Source organism: Petromyzon marinus, chromosome 32 (assembly GCF_048934315.1).
Source record: "Petromyzon marinus isolate PM22_M1 ecotype Great Lakes invasive population chromosome 32, UKy_Petmar_22M1.pri1.0, whole genome shotgun sequence".
Taxonomy (NCBI): domain Eukaryota; kingdom Metazoa; phylum Chordata; class Hyperoartia; order Petromyzontiformes; family Petromyzontidae; genus Petromyzon; species Petromyzon marinus.
Genome location: NC_133698.1, coordinates 8,579,227 through 8,593,473, shown reverse-complemented (window position 1 = coordinate 8,593,473; position 14,247 = coordinate 8,579,227). Strand labels below are relative to the sequence as shown.

Genomic DNA, 14,247 nt, shown 5'->3' with positions numbered 1-14,247 from the left:
CGTCTGATCCATCACAGGATTTCACCATTTGAAACTAACTGTAACAATGATATTCTTCAAACGTTGGTTGCTGACATTGTCAACTTTTTTTCAGATTTTTCTTGCAAGTTCTCTAATGTTTTTATTCTGTTAAATATCCCCTTGTGCACGTATATAATTTGCTTGGGCTCATAAGGATGTTAGGATGCATAAGGACTTCATGGTCAAGTAGACTAAACAAAAAACTAATTTAGTCAGAACTGCGGTTGGCGACGTACGGTGCGAAAGAAGTTCAACATACATGCATACTTTGGCTGAAGGGGGATAAACATGTGCCGAGAACATGTAAAATTATGACAAAATTAATAAGGTTGACTTAGTATGGCAGACTGAATTAGAAACATATGATTTATTCGTTTTTGGAAGCTTTTCACTTGTCAAATGGTATCTTTAAGCCAACACTTTGTAAGAGTACAGCAATGCATATGAAAGTAAATGCAACATGTTTTGGTCAATTTCTGGTACAAGCTAATGTTTTGTCACACTTTACAGTAAAGGTACAGCTTAATTATTTCATGCGGGGACAAACTTTGTTCCAATTATTTATAAGTCTTGCAACATAAAATTCCAGACATTCATGAAACAGCTGAAATTATATCAAAAAGGTCTGCCATGTGTAAAAAAATTCAAGCAGCAATTCACGAGTCAACATATTCGTCCAAATTGCTTTAACTTATATCCTGGAAACTACAGATTGAGAATCAAATTATCATTCTCTGATCAGTGAACGAGACTTCAGTAACAAAGTGTATTTAAAAAAAAACCTAATTACATATTTGGAGATGTTCTTATGCAGATTGCCAGTTAATATACTGCGTTAAAATTGATACTATATTTAAATGTGGCATGCTTTTGGCAGTGGTCATCAGTCGGTTGTATTGTAGCTGTAGTAAACCAAAGTGCACATTTGCCATTATCTAAGGTACTGCTATCCATATATAAAATACAATATTAATCCATTAGTCAACTTTATATTTTACAACATGTTTTGTTTTGTACTTTAGAATGACTTCAGGGACTTGTTTTAAATGACTGCCTTGTGCACTATGGCCCATTTGTATCTAAATATGTATAAGGTCGACATATCCTAAAGAAGTTAACCTGACGTGGCATGCCAGTATCAGCACTGAGGAAACAAAACGTGGTTGGCATAGCGCTAAGCAACACCGCCCACTCCTGTACCATGCTGGTCTTAATTAGTGCCTGCTCACAGCTTTTGCCCCAACAGACTGTACAGTATAAAAATGGGAGCTGTTTTTCTCACTTATATAGCTTTGAATCCGAACATTGATGCAGTGACACATTCATTACTGAAATGATGGATATAATTATACATTTCAGATAGACCCTTGTATCGCTCATGATGCATCACTGCAGTATTATAGTTTTCACTCGAGGAATGTAATGTGTAATGAGGGATACTTAGCAATTTAAAATGCCTACTATTTTTACACCCGTGAATGCCTCATGGAAGTCTGTGGGATAACTCATTTGTGTGTTGATTTTTTTAAATCCAGGTAAAATGCACTCATCCTGAAGATGTCAAGCTCTGCACAATCGTCTGTGCTAATAACGGCAACTTTGCCTCCTCAAAGAAAAATGTAGTAAGTTTCCCTTGCTCTTTCTTTGTACATCACATTTAGAATCATGCGTTTAGACTTTAGAGCATTTGGCTCCTATAAATGTCCACATGGTGAGCCACTTCGTTGAGCTATCATTTGTGGTGGCCTGGTCACTTCTGAAAAAAAAGCTAAATAGCTCAATGGGGCCTTACCTGGTAAAATAGAAAAAAGTTGAGTTTTAGTTTAGTTAATACGTGCTATACTGGATATGTACTGTAGGTCTTCGTTTCATAAATTATTGTCGGATATTACATTTAGTAACACAATAAATACAATTGTTTACAGCCCATCATCAATCCACTGCTGGATTGATGACGGTATCCTCATCTTCACCAGGCTGATGTGGCAGGGGGATCTAGAATGTCTATAAATAACATAATTTCCTGCCAAATAATAAGTTGTACAAATAGCACACCATTGCAATTGAAATCGTTGAATCTTATATTTTGTTACGTCAAATATTAATATGATTAATTCTTGACAATTCTCAACTACTGAATTGTTTTAATAGTTTACTCTTACGTCGAGTGTACTATTTCAACAATCAATTCACACGTGACTACTGTGATGCATTGTCCTTAACATAGTTTGGAATTGTATCAATTTAATTTTAGGCATATTGGGACATTTCAGAAAAGGGATTTATAAATATAATTGCGAGTCTTTATGATAGCGCTCATATCCTTGGCCCCTTTAAAATAATCACACGTAAAGAAAAAATGCATACCATGTTAACTAATTTCTGCTGTGCAATTGGTAAATAAATTGAGATTAGTTATTTTTAAAAATCCAATTACATTCGTGGGAAAGTATTTATTTCACAAAAAAGATCATAACCTCCCGGCTCTATTATGAAGGATAATTCCTTTGAATGGGCCACCAGTTGTGAGAAGCAACATCCATAACCTGACCCCATTGTGATGAATATTTTTTTAAATGGATTAAAACTTAAATTATGCAGGATTAACTAAAGTCTTTCAAATATTTTACGGCTTTACCAATCTAATTGTTTCATCCAAAGGAGGTATTTATAAGTATTTGACTACATAACTGCAGCTTCCATTAAAAGCTGGTGATTTTTCAAAATCCATTTGGGAATTGTTATTCTTGAGTATCTTTTAAATACCTACGAATGTGCCCGTGGAAATAATTGTCTATAATTGTTGAAGGGACATTGTAAGGACTGCAAGATGGAATCTATTGAAGGGAATCCAGAGGCATTTAACACGTGATTGTAATGCCACTGATTTAGATAGACTGCACTGCCCGAACCTATGAAATCCACTTTCATAACGTCTTAATCTACTCGTATTTCAAATGTAATTGTTTATATACGTATAAAGAGGCACTGTGCATTGTCCTCCATTGCAGGAAGAACTTGCTCAACCTGAAGAGATGGAGCTCGAGTCATACATGTCCCCACCACTCTCTCGAAAAGCCAAAAAGTCCCTTGTGGGCAAGAGCATCAAACAGCTCCACCAGCAGCAGCAGCAGCAGCAGGCGAGCCAACAACACTCGCTCGGCCACCACCAGCAGCAGCGCCTTGTGGCCCCCGCTCCGCCCTCGTACCGCCACGACACGCTGGCCGAGGAAACCGACGTCGCCCCTGCGGACGGAGCCTCGCTCGAGGCCGACGGCGAGCGAGTCAACGGCGCCCAGCCGAAGGGCGACCAGCTCAACGGCGGCCGCCCCCACGGCGGCGAGCGGCCCGACGGGGAGAGGACCGACGGCGGCCAAGCGTGCCGCAACGTCCTCAAGGTGGCGTTCGAAACGCAGCAGCTGCCCAACGGTCAGATGCGCACTTCCCTCAAGGTGGTGGCGGCCAATCGGAATTTTTCGCAACAGAGAGAGAAGAAGGCGACTCAGATGCTGGCCATCGTGCTGGGTGAGTTCCGACCGCACGGACGCCTGTCTCGTGTGATTTAGATTTTTGGGGGGGGGGGGATTTGTATGGCGTACTGCGTTGGTGTAATGGCCGGCACACTGGGACTCGCATCTCCAGAGGTCGCCGGTTCGAATCGATCTCGCAGATCGTCGGTCAAAAACAGTGGTGCAATTTTTTTTCGATTTAAAGCTTTCGTGACTGCAGGGATTCATCTTCTGGGTTCTTTCGGTAAAGTCACGTAGAATGGAGATAAAATTATAAAAAAATAATAACAGAATAAAATTCTCACGACGTTTCGGCCACAACACAAGTAGCCTTCCTCAGGTGAAGAAACAGGACTGTCCGGAAGACAGCGCTTGAGTGAACCCTGCCAAGCTTGACAGCGTCTTTTAAGCTGTGTGGGAGGAACAGAGCGCCATGACAAAGGAGTTTACATATAAATTAGCATGTAACTGGGGGATTAGCATGATGTTGGTGTGAGCACCACGGAGAGCGACGAGCTCGGACCGGAGGAGGGCGGAGAGGAGTTTACATATAAATTAGCATGTAACTGGTATTAGGTATTTGCAGACAGTGGTGCAAGTTTATGAAACCACCTTCCCCCCCCCCCCCCCGATCCCTGTCCACCCAAACAGTATGAACGAGTACACCATAGTGAGTCAATCGGTGGGTCACAAGCGGTGAGGAAAATGCATGGGTTGCTCCCACATATGCCATCGCATCTGGACCATGTGGAAGATCAGACAAAATACCTTCTCCAGCAGGCTCCAGTGGAGGCCCTTCTTCCAGAAAGTGGCATGGGCTAGCAATTGATTAGATAAATGTTTGACTTTTTCTTTTACCGATATGAGATTTTGAGAAGTATAATGAGATGTTAAAGCTTTCGTGACTGCGGGGATTCATATTCTTGGTTCTTTCGGTAAAGTCACGTAGAAGGGAAACAATACAAAAATTAATGAAAATATAAAACAATAAAATTCTCACGACGTTTCGACTGCAACACAAGCAATCATCGTCAGGTGTGAAAACCACAGCAAGAAAATTTGAAAAAAGTGGCGGTTATTGTTTACGTTAGCACCACGGAGAGCGATTTGACAGTTTGACAGTTTGTTCCAAATATAGATGGACTCGTCCATCTGAACAAACTGTCAAATCGCTCTCCGTGGTGCTAACGTTAAAAATAACCGCCACTTTTTTTCAAATTTTCTTACTGTGGTTTTCACACCTGATGATTGCTTGTGTTGCAGTCGAAACGTCGTGAGAATTTTATTGTTTTATATATTTATTATTATTTTATTGTTTTCCTTCTACGTGACTTTACCGAAAGAACCAAGAATATAATGAGATGAATTGCTTTTGGTCAATTGTTTTGAACCTGTTCATGAATTTAATCATACCGCTTCAATTATTTGCTTCCAAAAAACATCTGTGCACATTTTGTTCTCCGTGGCGTTTATTTATTTATATTCTCATTAGGTATTTGCAGGCATTAATTCAGCTCATTGTAGGCTCACTGACTTTGCCCCTAAAGCACTTATGAGCAGACCACTGTGAAATATATATTTTAATAAAAAAAAATCCTTATTTGATTTCCTTTAACACAGACAAAGCACGGGAACATTACACATTTACAGGGGGTCTTTCTGGAGATGCATATACAAGCTTCATTAAAATTAATTACCTAAGTACGGGAAGGAAATCCTGGATCGCCTTTGGCATAACCAGACTTGCACAATCTGTACATATGAGTTGTGGGGGAGGGGTGGTTTCAATACGGTTTGCACCACCTGGCTTCATGGCTTCTCAAAATTCACAGTTACGTGGTGAAATGTTACATGCAATCTGTGAGAGTCCCAGTGTAAGTGGCATTCAGGCTGAGGACAGTCTTCACAATCGTCATGCGGTATTTCATGAATTCATGTTTTAGTTTGGCATCATAATTATTTACGCAATTTTTTTATTTTGCATATACATACGCTTGATTTGTAATATCGCCTTAATTTTTAACTTATTATTATTGTTCGGGGAAATTATTTGCGATGAGCCGACCTGTTTTACAAAGCACGTGTTTGTTGCGTTAAACAGTTACAGTACATTCGTTGTTTTATAATGCGCAACGTTTCTCTAAACGTTGTGGGATACATGTAACGTTGTGTCCCATCATCCACCTAAGCCTGAGACCACCAATTAAGCATATTAGTAACAAAGGTCTTTTTGGGTTAGATCGTGTAAATAGAAATGTGTCGAAACTCTCCACCACCCGACATGGCCAATCAGTAAGGGATTTGTCACGTAAACAAAACGCCAAATAGTTACTACTTCAGCCCACCGGTGTGTTGAAGAGTGCATCCACAACATTTACAATCTGAGTACGACGTTTCGCTGGCAATTACATCATCCAGTATCATCGGGCGATTTGCCAGAATAGTAACTATTTGGCGTCTTGTTTACATGACAAACCCCTTACTGATTGACCATGTCGGGTGGTGGAGGGTTTCGACACAATTTATACTTGTGCGATCTAACCCCCCCAAAAAAACATTTATTAACAATAATATTGATCGCGAAAGCCTACGTGTTAAACTGAGTATATTCATAGGTGCCTTGCGTACACCAAGGTTAATGCCCTTCGGCAAACATACTTCATATGATAAATTAAACATCGTATTCACTTTAGACGGATATTGCCAATTGTCAGGCGTTCAATTATATGAAATGTGTGAAATACATCAGCAGATATTTACAACAAAGTATAGTATAGGTATGTATGTCAATACACTGCTGGATGAAGACCTCCTCACGGACATACTGTCCATGTGGGTTGATGAACAGTGCAGGAGGGAAACCAGGATCAGCGCAGATAGCAATCGACACTGACGTGAGGAATCAATCTCAGGTCGCTGGGTTCATATTGTGCCTCGCCTACAACTGCACCACCACTCCCACTCATATATATTGTACTAGCTTCACTACCCGGCTTCGCCCGGGACTTTTTGGATTCACCACGCCCGGCCACCTTTGTCTCCCCAGTGGTGATGTTCACACACCACACCAGTTACTCGTTTGAGGCTGAGTCGACCTAGGGGAGGTCCAGGACCGGTTAAAATAATCGTCACCAGTGGTGGCCGTGAGCGGGAATAGAACTCGGTTTGCCAGGTTCGTAGCGCAGCGCGCTAACCTCTACACTACAATGCGTTACGCTTCCACATGCGCGGGTCACGTGACAGATTTGACGTCACAGCTCACTTGGCATGAATAAAATAAATGCATTATTGAGATCCTGCCCCCCACCCCCCCAAAAAAGTGTATTTTTTTATAATTTTTGCATGGTGTACAGTCTGGAAAGTACCCACATGGCAAATTTCAAGTTTGTTGTATGTCGGGAAGTAGGATACACATTTTGAACAGACACACATAATCACAACTTTGCCTTTTATATATATGGAGATATACATATCATGGGCTAGTGTATGCACTTAATTGAAATTTCCTTAAATAGCATCCATTAATTTAGACATCAATTAAAAAATTTTGGCTTCCACTTTTGTGGCATGGTACCTTTTCCAAACAATTTCTGCCGAAGGGTGAACGCTGTCCGACAAGCAGGGGCACTTCGATGGAGCAGATCAACACAGTGGAAGGCAGCAAAGTCGTCGTGGTTATTAATTTCAATGTCATGTTCCATAACGTGAGCTGTTAACACAAGAAAAAGGATAACACCTGCCACTCTTGGGCGGGATGACTGGTCCGCAGTGCGATTCGTTATTTCAAGAAGAAAAAAACTTCAAGGCCCACCGAGCTATATGGCTCTTTTTTTAGAAGCGAACCTGGCCACAAATGACAGCTCAACGAGCTGGCTTATCACGTGGACATTTATAGCGGCCAAATACTCTGAACGCGTGTTAATTCTAAATGTGCAGGGAAAAACCGGAGGACCCGGAGAAAAATCCACGCGACCACGGGGAGAACATGCAAACTCCAAATATACAGGCGTGAGGGTTGAGATCGAACGCACAACCTCCTGTAAACCAGACGAGGTAGTTAACATCTCGCCACCGTGGCACCCACTGCAATCTTGAAGAAGAAATCAGGGCAGCAACTTGGGCGAATTTGTACACAGGTTACAACGCGAATAGATTGCACCCGGGCGGAACCCACTCCATTACGCATTTAACCGCATAGTTGAGTGTTTATATGATTTCCTCTGCAAACACATGACAAAAATGCGAGCCAGCAAACACTAAATGTTGGGTCATAGTAAATGTTTACTACTACTCGCCTGGTGTACAGGAGGTCGTGGGTTCTATCCCGACCCTGACGATGTCTGTATATTTGGAGTTTGCATCTTCTCCCCGTGGTCACGTAGTTTTTTTTTCCTCCGGGTTCTCCGGTTTTTCCAGATCTAGAAACGTGCGTTTAGAATATTTGGCTGCTTTAAATTTCCACGTGATCATACGCTTCGTCGAGCTGTCATTTGTGGCCAAATGTTTTGGTGGACTCTTGATTATATATATCCGCGAAAGCTTTTCTGAATATTTTTTTCCTTCCTACAAATATTTCAATATTAATATTAGGGGGGGGGGGGGTGAATTTTATCTTAATTAAATCTATGCAATGCTTCAGATGCTGCGTGATGATAATATGATAATACAGGTGTGAAATGTGAACCGCATGTTATTAATCTACAGCCCACCTGCTGGTTGTTGATGCCCTCCCCATGCCTTGTCGGTCATGAGGTATTGTTGACCTGATTTTCACCACACTGGTCAAGACTGGTTGGTGAAGTAGGGGTGGGAGCCCGGGACGATTTCGCACATCACGCTACAATGGCGTTATCCATGGCCGGGACATGGCTAACGTCACCATCTGTGGCACAACCACTGCACCCCGGCGTTTGGAAATGGTCGAAAATATTTAGGAGCCGGATAGCGGACTTGTCATAGCTTGCTGAAAAAAATAGCAAGGTTGTAGGATATGCGTGTAAACTAACCAAAGTGCCTCGTAGTTTGATATATATATCTAGGACGTAGCAAAACTCCTTCAACATTGCTATTTGGTCAGTGTGGGTTAGTAAAGGCCAGGGGCATAGATGTGGAAGTATAGAAGTACTGTATAACAATGCATTTGCTGCATGATCCATTACTGCTCACGTTATAGTCCCGAAGCCTAAAACAATTATTATGTATGGTGGCCGCCCATCCAAGCAATATCCAGGCTCATCTCTACTTAACTTCCAAAGAAACATGCATTTAGATTTAGATTATTCCGCTGCTTTAAATTTCTACATGATAAGTCACTTTGTGGAGCTATCGTTTGTGGTCACGTCGTTTCTGAAAAATAACCTAGTAGCTCAGTGGGCTTTACCTGGTAAGATAAAATAGTTTAGTTTGATTTGTATAGTTGTTTAGATAATTAGTTTACCTTACCTACACTCTGCACTGCTATCGTGGTGTTGTGTTGTTTGTTGTTGTAACGTTCTGAACCGCCCCTACTGGACATCTATGAAAAAAGAGCTCATCGAGATTCCTCCAATTTAAATAATATTCTGATTCTGAAGATATGATGACACCAGGCACATTCCAGGTGATTTGGTCATGGGCTAAATATAAATATACATACCAACATGCAACTTGTCTTAAAGAAGTGCCCCAGGATGAAAGCATCACTCTTACCAGTGAACCATATCTGAACTACACCTCCGATTAGCAGGGTTGGCTACGTGCGGTGAGAAAGAAGTTCAACATACATACGTACACCTGACTAGCTAGCCTTCGACACTTCACCTGGCTCCAAAGTACACTTAGCCTGGCACAAACGCTGGGGTAACTTCACCATTGCTTCGTGACACCAGTGCAGAACACATCGTGGCCGCCTTTTTTGAACGAACAAAAAAAAAACACGTGACTTGATTACATTATTCTCAACAAGTCGTTCACACGTCCCCTAATATATGCCCACACATCTCCCGCGGAAGATTGCGAAAGAGTGCCCCCTTGAACCGGCTTGGTTCTCTGCCCTAAACTTTGCTTGCCGTGTTTCCTTTCAGGGGTCTTTATCGTCTGCTGGATGCCCTTCTTCATCACCCACATCCTCAATGTCCACTGCAAGACTTGTTACATTCCGCCAGCCCTGTACAGCGCGACCACCTGGCTGGGATACGTGAACAGCGCGGTCAACCCCATCATCTATACCACCTTTAACATAGAGTTCCGCAAGGCCTTCATTAAGATCCTGCACTGCTGATATTATTACCAGTCAGGGCTGTTCCCTTGGCCCTCTGGCGCAACGATCAACCCGCAAAGTTAACGAATGGAGGGACAATAGCGCGTGCAAGAAAGTGGCTTAGAGTGCAAACGTTACAAAAGAGTGTAAGAAAAACAATGAAGGAAAATATAATTCAGCAAATGTAACGGCTGTAGCTGCGTTCAAATTCACTCTCTAGATATACACGAAGAGTCACGTGATTCTTTTTGTTCCACCCGGTTTTGACTTGACACTGACTGGATAAAATAAAGAAAGAAACAGTAGAAATTGCAGGCGATCAGATTACACTGACGTTTTGCACACAGAGTGTATTGTAAATATTTCTTCGGATGAATGTGCAAACCCCATAGTATTTGCGCTGGTCTGCTGTCCGAAACAGTTTAAAGGAAATATATATAAATCAAACACTTTTATTATTAGTGCACACATTCATCAGCTTTGCTCATGACACAGAGAAAAGTGTACCGCGTGGAGTTTCAAAAGAATGGTTACAGACATATATTTTTACTTTATTTGACAAATGATTTTTGGTGTCGATATTTAAAAAAAGTAAAATTCATTCAGAATCTGGTGAAAAACTTTGTTGCTATTCTTTCCCCCCTCCCTGAAAGATGTCAAAACGACTGTGGAAAATGGAAAAAAAGTGTGGATTTAAAAGAAATGCCTTCAGCAATCAGCTCATCTCCCGTCATTAATTTGGGATAATGCTCAGACAATCAATTTGAATTTCATATTGTGGGGGACTGGAACTCAGAGAAGACAGCAGCTGTCAGATGATTTTAGCAGAATTGCTACAATGAAGAACAGCATGCCATTAGACTTACAGAGCCATACTTATGACAATGTTTATATCTGTCAATTAATGGAAATACTTACTGTATAACACATTCTACTGACAGAGTCCATATACTCATGCCATTGAGAAAGTATATAAAATGTGACATATAGACCACGGACCTTACTGGTTATTTAACAAGAAACGGCAACATTCTGGTTGTTTATAAGGTTTTGATCAATTTCTCATTGTACATAGTCTCCAAACATCCCAGGGATGGATATTGGCCAGTTATAAAATGTAAGATTGAAACACACATACTCGTGTATTTTCGGCCAGCAAAGCCTCTAAAGGCGTGATAGACTTCATACTCAAGGTAGAAATTTCATAAAGAACACCGCATCACTGCCTGGACGCTCGTGAATGAAGAAGATGTGTGGGTGAGTCATAAGATCGGAAGAGATTTTCCGTGCGCAAAGTCTCTGACCGAAAACAGATTGGTAAAGTGGTCACGTGTCACCAACAAGCTTTGTATCTGCGTAGCGTTCTAATTATTTATAGTTACCGATAAAATGTACACAATTGTATTTGCCGTAGTCTCTCACTTCAAAAATACCATAGTTCTGAACTGCACATACAGTAGAGCGCTCAATCATAACTACACACGAGCCATTCACACCGCTGCTCGAGACACTTCTGATGTTGCTATATATGTCCGCGTTGTGGGGTGTAACTGATGCTTGGCATTGAATAAGAAATTCACAACATCGCAACTTTTGCCTGTGTTGCCGACTGTAATGAATGATGCTATCGCGATCAAATGCTTTATTCAACCTGGTGAAAACCCTTCGTGACCACATGTCTCCCTTTGGAGAAATGCATTTCATTTATTAGCAGCGCAATACAGTTCCAAAGAACCGAGGGGATTATGTACGATTCGTAATTTATTTTTAGGTGGGTGGTCAGGAGCGGATTCCTCGAATAAAAGTTTGAGGAATCGATTCGCTGAGAGGATCACTTGTTTTCCCCGGTGTGAACTGGGTACTAAACTAAACTATTCATATTCTTGGTTCTTTCGGTAAAGTCACGTTGAAGGGAAACAATAAAATAATAAAATATATATAAAACAATAAAATTCTCACGACGTTTCGACTGCAACACAAGCAGTCATCACCAGATGTGAAAACTGCTTGTGTTGCAGTTGAAACGTCGTGAGAATTTTATTGTTTTATATATATATTATTATTTTATTGTTTCCCTTCAACGTGACTTTACCGAAAGAACCAAGAATATGAATCACTGCAGTCACGAAAGCTTTAAATCTAAATTTAAACTTCATTTATTTTTATTTTTTACCAAGTATGGCCCACTAAGCTATACTGTATAGCTCTTTTTCAATAAGCGACCTGGCCACAATGATGACTTGACGAAGAGGCTTATCACGTGGACATTTATATCAGCCAAATATTCTAAACGCACGTTTCTAAATCTTGAAAAACCGGAGGACCCGGAGAAAAATCTACGTGACCACGGGGAGAACATGAAAACTCCAAATATACAGGCATCGTCAGGGTCGGGATCGAACCCACGACCTCCTGTACACCAGGCGAGGTAGTTAACATCTCACCGCCACGACACCCATATTAAATGTTAGGCATATTCCAACTAAATTATGATTCCAAATATATTTTTTTGGGGTCAGATCGCATAAATAAAATTTGTGTCCTAGATCCTCAACACCGGTGTGTTGGAGAACTCTCTTCACAAGATTTAATGCCCAAATGTTACAAACTATGATTTAGTTTTTACTTCTCGTCCTATTCATAATACATAGATTAAAAAACTCAGCGAGTATGCAAAATCAAATCATATGAAAGTATATATTTGTTTTGATTCAGTCTGAAACTGTCAAGTCATATCACAGATATGTATATTCTAATGTGTGAAAGTATGTATATCCTTACAAACAAATTTGATAACATCATATTCAATTGCCTGTAGAATACCAAAAACAAATGCTGTATTGTTTATTGTAAATGTACAACTTCAATTTTCATCATAAATTATCAGAGAATTTAGAAAAATATACACCTGAAGATGAATGACAGCTCAAAACAGTGCACATTTTACCTACTGTAGCAGTCATTGCGTAAAGAAAAGAATGTATAATGTGGTGATTCTGTGCAGTATTCTGAAGGGATACAGAACGGCACATAACAGAGTTGTTTCGTGTTGTTTGTCTCTAAACATGGACCCGTCGAGAAGGAGGAGGTGCCCTACCATCAGCCATGCTCGCCAATAACAGCAGCATTTTTTTCAATAAGCCTGGCTCAGAACCGATCCAGATTCTGCTCACTTTAAACACACGCTTCTGGTTACTGTAAGTCCACAAGACCAATACGCTGAATCGACAGATTTGGTTAACACGCAGGTGTTCTCAGCGCGTAATATATACAGCAGCGATTTTATTATTTTGGTCTATTTCAGATAGTAGATTGCCATATACACTCCCATGTTAGCAAAACACTTTATTGGTAACAACTGTAGAAACCTTAGTGTATAAATTAATATGTATATCATTGTACATGATTGCCATGATGTGTTTATAAAGAGTCTTGATGTTTGCACTTTATAAAAAAATGTCATAAATTCACATCTATATTAAAAAAGCAAATCAGATTTTTTTGTAAGGGAACAATGTTTATTTTGGAATCATGTTAACATAAACCCTCAGGGTCCACTTTTGCTGCATCTCAATTTCAATACTTGTACTTTCCCACAAAATATCATGAGAACTTAAACATAAATATCGTTTTGTTTCAGTAAATGTTTTGCCTATGACCAAATCACTCTCAATATGTGTTGGTCTCATCGGATCTCTGCAGCTGAGCAGAGCTGATCCTGGTTCGTGCTTGGTTGGATAGATTGCCTGGGTATATCAGGTGTTTTGTAGACATAGGTTTGCGAATCGAATGATGTGCTGTTAAGCGATGGCAAGTACACCGTTGGGATTTTTGAATGTATCTGTGCAAAGATTTTGAGTGTTACCCTCACGTGTGTGTGGGTTTACTCCATTATCCCGAGTTTTCTCCCACATGCCAACACCCATTCAGGGAATTTGTCAAACATCCTAAATGCAGGAACCCTCTTGAAAATGTGTCTTGAGATTCACTGAGGCTTTGTTGGGTAAACAATTGGATTACTATCATCATCATTATAAAAAAGTGAAATATTTAATTGATATCCAAGACACACACAGTAAAACGAATATATGGGATTTGTTTTCAGACTTCTCCAATACAAAAGGAGAACTTTAATATGCACATTCTGTTGGCTAAGCGATGAAACGTCATATTAAAATATTATTGAACGTATATATATCAAGCCTGTTATAATAAGTTAAAGTCATTTTTGTGTTCTGCTGCATGTACGCATTACATCAGAAGATGAGTGATGCCTCAAGAAATGTGCTTTAAAGAACAAAATGTCTCATAGAAGGCACTTAAAAGTTAATGTTTTGTGACAAATGTTCATTAAAGCAGGAAAATACTTTACTATCTATGCCACAATCCGCAAGATATTGTACATATCGATACCAACATTAAACAATATGTGTACAGACTGCAATGTCACATCAGATGGTTTACGAAATGTAAAAAAGA

The 14,247-nt window shown here is 40.3% G+C and overlaps 1 protein-coding gene across 3 annotated transcripts in view; it reads left to right on the top strand.

Moving 5' to 3' along the window:
* DRD2 (dopamine receptor D2) overlaps window positions 1–13,797 on the top strand; it is a 68,017-nt gene extending 54,220 nt beyond the window's left edge. For all 3 annotated transcript variants that reach the window (XM_076071265.1, XM_032964547.2, XM_032964548.2), the window contains exons 6-8: window positions 1,557–1,643; window positions 3,033–3,546; window positions 9,593–13,797. In XM_076071265.1, the coding sequence (XP_075927380.1) occupies window positions 1,557–1,643; window positions 3,033–3,546; window positions 9,593–9,789 (798 nt within the window). In that variant the 3' untranslated portion in view covers window positions 9,790–13,797. The remainder of the gene's footprint in view (window positions 1–1,556; window positions 1,644–3,032; window positions 3,547–9,592) is intronic.
* Window positions 13,798–14,247: the final 450 nt, after the last annotated feature.